Source organism: Haemaphysalis longicornis, unplaced genomic scaffold (genome assembly GCF_048455015.1).
Source record: "Haemaphysalis longicornis isolate Haplotype H1 unplaced genomic scaffold, Haemaphysalis longicornis Haplotype H1 scaffold_13, whole genome shotgun sequence".
Classification (NCBI taxonomy): Eukaryota; Metazoa; Arthropoda; class Arachnida; order Ixodida; family Ixodidae; genus Haemaphysalis; species Haemaphysalis longicornis.
Window position 1 is genome coordinate 5,365,222 of NW_027526233.1, and position 7,841 is coordinate 5,373,062.

The 7,841-nt window shown below is 50.3% G+C and overlaps 1 protein-coding gene and 1 long non-coding RNA gene across 2 annotated transcripts; one reads left to right on the forward strand and one right to left on the reverse strand.

Annotated features, from left to right (window-relative positions):
• The first annotated feature begins 1,524 nt into the window (after positions 1-1,524).
• On the forward strand, positions 1,525-2,106 carry LOC144164281 (uncharacterized). The gene is made up of 2 exons (XM_077694792.1): positions 1,525-2,013; positions 2,062-2,106. Exons 1-2 carry the CDS (start codon positions 1,699-1,701, stop codon positions 2,104-2,106), a joined length of 360 nt encoding a protein of 119 aa, XP_077550918.1. The 5' UTR covers positions 1,525-1,698.
• A 2,024-nt stretch (positions 2,107-4,130) lies between these two features.
• Positions 4,131-7,313, reverse strand: LOC144164215 (uncharacterized). Its single transcript, XR_013321099.1, has 3 exons — positions 6,987-7,313; positions 6,651-6,788; positions 4,131-6,560 (listed from the first exon to the last, which is right to left on the reverse strand). It is a non-coding gene; the product is annotated as an uncharacterized LOC144164215 (long non-coding RNA).
• Positions 7,314-7,841: the final 528 nt, after the last annotated feature.

The following is a 7,841-nucleotide window of genomic DNA, read 5'->3' on the forward strand; positions in this document are numbered from 1 at the left end:
CACGGGAGGATGTTACACTCTCCCTACTAGGTGTAGCGGTGAAGATTTTTTGCTAGATATAGCTGCAACTTTGTCTGAAAACTGAAGTTCTTGCGGCACGACTACATAAATCTAGAGTTTAGAAGAAAAAAAAACACAAAAAAAACGTCAAAACTTTCAGAATTGTTCGCTATCTTCAACAGCCAGCACAGGCCGTCTGTTTCACTGCCGACACATGTCCGGCAATGTTAGTCAGTGTCTAAAGTGTAATGTTGACCTCAGTCACGGATACGCAGCACCTCAGTGTGCTAATCATTTGAGTAGCGTGGATTGTTGCGCTAGTTGGTTCATGTACATAATTTTAAAAAACTTTTCGCTAAAGGACGGGACAAAGGAGAGAACTTCGGTGTCGTTCTCTCCTCTCTTCCGTCCTTCAGGGCAAAGTTATTTTAATGGGCCCGGCAAGCTGTGCAGCCTTTTTCTAGTGCATAAAAATATCCGAATTTCCAAGGGGGGGCAGTTGCCCCCCCTTGCCCCCCCTTCCGGACGCCCATGCGGCCGATATCCCTGACGTCCTGCGTGGGGAAGGTGCTGGAGCACGTCCTGCTCAACAGGTGGCAGACATACCTCGAAGAGGAAGGCCTGTACCCGGACACCATGCTGGGCTTCAGGGCCAAGTTAAGCACTCAGGACGCAATGTTGCTGCTCAAGAACGAAGTCATCGACCGGCCGGCCGGCTCCATGGACAACCGGGCGGTGCTCGGCCTAGATCTGAAAGGGGCGTTTGACAACGTCCGACACTCAGCCATCCTGGACCAGGTCTCGCGCCTCAACATGGGGGAGAGGTCGTTCGCGTACATTCGCGACTTCCTCTCGGGCCGTCGTTGCCGGTGACATGGAGCTGCCGAAGAAGAGCCTGCGGACCACGGGGGACGCCACAGGGCGCCGTGATCTCGCCGACGCTGTTTAACATCGTAATGATCGGGGTCGCCCAGCGCCTCCAGGGCACCCCGAAAGTCGGACACACCATATACGCGGACGACATCACGCTGTAGGTGTCCGGCGGCAGTGACGGCGAGATCGAGGCGTCCCTGCAAGAGGCCATCGACGCAGTCGAAGATCACCTAAAAGACACGGGTCTGACATGCTCCCCGACCAAGTCGGAGCTGCTGGCACTAACACCAAAGAGAAGAGGAAGCCAAGAAAGAAACAATAACATTCACCTGAAGACGCGGGACGGGACGGCCATTCCGAGGGTGAAGACGCTGCGAGTCCTCGGACTACACATCGACGCCCTCGGACACAACGGCTTCACCGTTGCCAAGTTGGAATCAAAAGTCGCAATGGACATGAGGTTGATCAAAAGAGTGGCGTCCAGACACGGAGGCATGAGAGAGGCGAATCTCCTCCGACTGGTCCAGTCGTTTGCCGTCATCCACGTTGCATATGTAGCTGCATTCCACAATTGGACGGTGGAGGAGCGAGGGAAAGTGGACGCTCTGCTACGCAAAGCTTATAAGACGGCCCTGGGCCTATAGGGTGTATTCATGAGCGGCATCGACAGCGACATGCAGGCAAGTCTCGCTGTGCACTCTGGGTAATCCGCCATTTTGAAGCAATAACAAGCAGACAACGTTCACAAGGAAAGCATAGCCAGTTGATCCGCGTGCATGCAGTTTGGCGTCCGTGTGCAAGAATGCAGCATTGTTTTGCTGCAAAATGGCACAAAATGAAACGGTTTATGCAGCGACGCTCTGCCTGAAAGACCAGGCGCGCTACAGTGAAAAAGTTGTCCTGTGCGGTGTGGACCCGTTTGAGCTCAGCGAAAGCGACTGCGTAAGAGACGTCAACCTGTGGCCGCGAGTCGACGCCGCAGACATCAGCGAGTTCCTTGTCTTGAGGACCAGCTTCATCACCCGCCAGCAACTGAAGGCACGAAAGGCATTAGAAGGCCACAATTTCGTGACCAGCGGTTGGGTGCGCGAGCCATGGGTAAAGGAAGTTTCATCGCACTCCGTGGTTCTCAAGACAAAGGTACGTTACAGTGTTTTATTCTTCTAACAGAATGTAATGTTAGCCCAGGTCAACCACTCGCAGAGCCTCAACAAGCCACCTGTCGATTCATAGGTCCTATGCAAGAGTGACGGTGAAGTTGTTGCCGCGCACTGTACCTGCATGGCTGGGAACGGCGAGGCATGCTCCCATGTCGCGGCGCTGCTTTTTTACATTGAGTACGGCGTGCGCGTGCGGCAAGAGCGTTCTTGCACAGACGGCGCCAACTCGTGGCTGCCGACGCACATCAAGAAAGTGGATGTGAGGCCCATCTCTGCCATGGATTTCGCGTCATCGACTATGAAAAAACGACGTTTAGGTGCTGATGCCAGTGCTAATTCTGAGCCGAAAGCTCTTGCAGAGCCAGCAGCGCCAACTGAAGACGAGTGGACGCGTTTTTTCGCAACCTTGGTTGAATCAGGTCACCGGCCAGCTGTGGCAAGCACAGATCCAGCTTTCAGCGACTTGTATGTGCCAGCAGTGAGACGCTGCAAAGGAGCTGACCTTAGACGCTTGTACAGCCATTCGGCTCAGAGGTTAAGCTATCGTGAGCTTTTGGACGAGTGCCACGAGATATACGACAGGCTTGACATAAATGAGGAAGCAGTCTGCAGCATTGAATCGAGGACAAGGAGCCAGCATATGACTACTCAGTGGTTTACATATCGAGCTGGCAGAGTGACAGCTTCAACACTGTATGACGTTTGCCATACTAGAGTTGATGCACCTTCAGTAAGCCTCGTTAAGCGAATCTGCTATCCGCATGACAGCAAGGTTACTTCAGCTGCCATAAAGCACGGTAGGCAGAATGAGCCGAATGCACTCAACAAATATAAGCAGGTAGCAGCAGAGTTTCACTGTGGTGCACAGTTTCAGGAAGCAGGGCTACTGATTTCACAGCAGTACATTTTTTTGGGTGCGACACCTGATATGCTTGTGGAATGCGACTGCTGTGGAAAAGGACTTGTGGAAGTGAAGTGCCCATGGACAGTAAAAGATGGAAGCCTGGCTGACCTACTGCACAAATCTGATAGTTGCCTAACTGAGTGCAATGGTGACCTTCAACTGAAAACCACTCACCGCTACTACTATCAAATACAGCTGCAGCTGTTTGTCTGGCAGCGGGAATACTGCGACTTTGTGCTCTGGAACCACAATGAAATTCATGTTGAGCGAGTAAGCGCAGATAAGAAGTTCTTGGACCCTTTAATACAAGTTGCCAAGACCTTTTCCTGCAGAGTTCTGATGCCTGAACTTGTCGGCCGCTGGTACAGCAGAAACAAGGAGAATCAGCCTCTAACTTCAAATGCTGCAGCATCAACTGTGAGCACACTTCCACAAGCAGGTCAGAGCACCTCAAATGCCATAAGCCACTTGAGTAGCAATCAGCCTCCAGTTGGTAACCAAAGTGTCACAGTGTCGCCATTGAACGTGTTGCAACAAGCAGGCCAGTGCACCAACATCATCACAAGCTGTGCAGACACCACTGATATGAAGTACTGTATCTGTAAAGGTCCAGAACAAGGCAAAATGATTGCCTGTGATGCTCCCAGCTGTGCCATAACATGGTTTCACTTCAAATGTGTTGGCCTAAAAAAAGCGCCAAAAAGTGTAACGTGGTTTTGTGAATCCTGCAAGAAGTCATCTGTGCAATAAGGCAAGAACGGTGTTAACGTGCATCTACAAGTGTAACGTGGTTTTGTGAATCCTGCAAGAAGTCATCTGTGCAATCAAGGCAAGAACACTGAGAACATGCATCCACATTGTGATAATTATTTTATGTGCAATCGTGACCTTAGCTCTCGTGCTTTTCTGTAAAATGCCATATCTGTTCGAGCAGCGAGGTTTTGTTTCGTTTTTTTTTTCTATTAGTGGGTTTGCGGCTGGTTCTCTTAGGTTGATTTTTTTGCCTTGAATGATCTCTCAAAATACGCTTCACAATGCTGGCCATGTCGTCAATGCTTCACCGCATATGTTGCTGTGAAGCCAGCATGACATTTAGTGTGGTGTGTTTGTGATAGATGGCTGCTCTCTTAATTGTTGGTCCTGTCACCTGTTTACATTAAAGCAGCAAGTCTTGTTTGCGCATTAATTAGAACATGCACTAAAATGTTGGAAGCACTGTTTTACTGCTGCAAGTGATGCCAAACACTCTTTTGATACTCCAAATCCTGAACTGGCTGGAACACCTCTGCTGCTTGCATGTAGCACATTCAATTTTTCACTATGCTAGTCTCAGACCCAACAGCAATGTGGGGCCTAAAAATCATAGGAAACTGTGATGCTGTGATTGCAAACATTTATTCATATTTTGAAGTGTGGAAAAACTTGCGAATAAAACAGTTCGAAAACATTTCCTTTTCATGACTACAAATTCCAACTGTTGCAAGCCCCTTTAAGGGAATAAGGTAGGTACAGTTGGCACAAGGCCAGGCTAATTGGACACAGCGAGGGTGATAATGTAGAGTTGATATTCAAGGTGCCTCAACAACCCTCCTCATAAGCAAGCAGGTGTGTTGCTCAAGTCAATGTTCAAGTCGCCACAAACACTAGACAGAAAAGGCTAACAATGGAAGAACAACACTGATAAAACAGCATATAGGCATTACCAAGTGAAAACATTATTGAAGACTGGGCAATGGTATGAGTGGGAAAAAAACGTGACAAGCAAAAGGCGAACAACAACGGAAGAACACTGATAAAACAGCAGACAAGCATTACCAAGTGAAAACATTAAATGGAGACGGTGCGATGGTATGACAAGTGGGAAAACAACAGGTTTCAAATGAAGTGACAGTACATAGCTGGGTAGTAACAAGCACGTGGTTAATAGCCGTGGTGGCTCAGTGGCTAAGACATTCTGCTGGTGAACACAACGTCGCGGGTTCGATCCCTGGCCGCGGCGACCACTTTTCTGATGGAGGCAAAAATGCCCGTCTGTTCAGATTTCGGCACACTATAAAGATCCTCAGATGGTAAAAATTAATCCGGAACCCTCCACTACGGCGTGCCTCAACCAGAGTAGTTTCGGCACGTTAAACCTCATGGTCAATCTTGAAATAGATGCAGCATCTACTGCAGTTTAGTCAGGTCTTTGCTGTTGAGTCATGGTGACCTCCCCTTGATTTGCTCGGCAAACCTGCACCCCCTCAATCAAATGGCACGACAGAATTGCTGAGGTTAGTGAGCGCACAACAAACACGTGCAATTTTGTCAATCTGAGGCCTGCCATGCTCGTCAGGCCTAAGGACTTCAACAGGCAAGCTGCCCTTGAGGATGGTGTACTTGCCCCTGACCATGCCTATGACTCGTTCAACGTGTATTCGCACATTGGCTATCTCCCTTGTTCGCTCGACTTCATCACTATTCAGCTGCCTTCTCCCTTTCGTGAAAGCAGGTGCAACAAGTGTAGCATGGCACATGCACACACTTTCTGCTATTAAAAATCCCATGTCTGCCAACACAACATCACCATACTCTAAAAGATCTAAGACCCCACAATGTTCTGTTATTGCCTTGTCCCTGGCACGGCCTCCATACGCATCTGAAAGAAAAGTAACTGCCCCCTGAGGATTAATCCCCAACAAAAATTTCACAGTGTTATGATGCTTATACTGAGACCATGTCTCTGCTCGAGGAAGGTAGGAGCTCGGCCTGTCGATGCTGATCTCGAAACAGTCAAGAATCACCCGAACCTTCAAACCAAAGTTGTCGACAAAAGCTACTGGCATCGTCTTCATTACTTGCTCTTTGTCTGGCCAGCGTACTAATGGGCCAATGCGGTTGAAAAACACAATCAGCCACCTTTCACAAATGCGTGATGCTGTTGGCTGCGACACACAGAAACGGTAAGCCAGGTCTTGTAACTGGCATCCCAGCCTTAATCTCATCAAAAAGAGAATCATCTCTTGGAACTGCGTGAGGGAATGCTTCGCTGAGTGGGAAATGTGACCTTTCAACAGTTCAAACACAGAAAGTAATGTCAAGTATGTAGGAAGACCAGTATAAAAGGCTACTTTTCTGTCATCATCCTGCAGGCTGTCTTTCGTGAATGTTGCAGAATGAACAGCACTCTGACATGCGCTGAGCTGCAACCGGAGTTGTGCGATTGTCTCCTCAAGTTCACTTATGTCCTCTTTGGACATGTCCGTCTGGCAGACAGCATCTATAACAGAACAGAAAAACAGATTAGAGGAGGGAAGCGATGGGAGTTGTTTCCCTAAAATTTCACTAAAAACACTGACCGGTAAAAAGAGAACTAAATCCCTGTTAAATGCACATGTAACCACATCTCTGGAAGGACAAATTTTTTACAATAATTGCACCCAGTTTAACCTCAATATTTTACATACCAACGGTCGCCTGCAGTTCTTTCTCTGGTGTACAAGGTGCAGGACTGGCTGCTGCAGGAGGAGGACTAGCTGCCACCGATGGTGCCGCACTAGTCGCTGCAGCAAGAGCAGCACTGGTCGCAGCCACGGGGGGAGAAGGGCTAGTCGCTGCCACAAGAGGAGCAGCGCTGGTCACTGCTTTAAAGAAACATGGCACAGAGTAGGCATTTTCAGACGTGATAAAACAAACCAAATGAACAGCGGATGGTTTAGGGGTTTGGCCCTTACCAGCGGTGAAAAGCTGACGTTGCGAACGTGCCTTTCGGCGGCTGTAGCGCTCTTCGTTTGTCTTGTTGGCATCGTAGCCTAAATGCTTTGATGGGGCCCAGTCCGGATTGCAGTCGTCAAACAGGCTCGACGGATGACCTGAAACAGGTTTTAAAGCATACAATTCACCGCATGCTCCGTTCGTTAAAACGGACTGTGGCCCTGCGAGACAGAGTACAACATTCAACGCTCTGCCGAAAGCAGGGCCGGCATATGTCCGCAATGCCCAAATAACTATTACAATGTCTGGAACGGGCACCGTTTTAAAATAGTAACATAGGTGCGAGACTTGCATACCTGATAAAAAGTGTCGGCAACACACTTTGTACTTGTCCGGGTTTTCGGAGACACCCTTCCTGCTGAGGCGGGCGATCCACTCGCGCCGCCGGCGTTCTGACAGCTGTTTTGTCTTGCCGCATTCATGAACGCGCACCTTAGGTATTTTAAAAAATCGCGCGTTGCTGAGGCTCTGGTTGTTTTGTTCTGCCTTCTCCTTCTCAGCTTTAGTGTAGGTACGGCTCTTGCAGCCTACAACTGCGCAATAAACCATTGCAACTATCGACCGGCCCGACCGGCCGAACACACCGCTACGCTGGTTCACTTGCAAGTTATTGCTTCAAAATGGCGGATTACCCAGAGTACACAGCGAGACTTGCCTGCATGTCGCTGTCGATGCCGCTCATGAATACACCCTATACGCACATACGAACACAGAAAGGCTTCTCGAACTGGGGGTGCACAACACCCTCAGCGAGATAGCCGAGGCCCAGGGCACCGCGCAGATCGCGAGGCTTACGCAGACGAGAACTGGTAGGGCTATTCTACGTAGGGTAGGCTACCGATCGGAATTAACGCGAGAAGGCGAAAGCGAGAGCGGCGGGGGTTGCGGCGGGTGCGGGGGCGGTGGCCGCGGGGGCGGGGGGGGGGGGGGGGGGGGGCGGCGAGCCGGCCGCCGATGCCGAAGCCGGATAGGGTGCCTCGATGCGCGCACGCTCCGCGGGCGCGCATCGAGGCACCCTAAAGTTGGCGCGGTCGCTGCCGCGCGGGCTGCTCGCCCTCATGCACGTGCCGCCGCTGCCGAAGCACATGGACCCTGAAGAGAACCGAGAGCGGCGAGCGGCCAGAGCGAAAGCCCTGACGGCCGTGCACGCG

Bases quoted from the DNA above. Each gene is read 5' to 3' on its own strand.
- LOC144164281 (XM_077694792.1), top strand. From the start codon at position 1,699: ATGGCACAAAATGAAACGGTTTATGCAGCGACGCTCTGCCTGAAAGAC. The intron at 2,014-2,061 runs GTACGTTACAGT...ATGTTAGCCCAG, and splicing joins CCGTGGTTCTCAAGACAAAG to GTCAACCACTCGCAGAGCCT.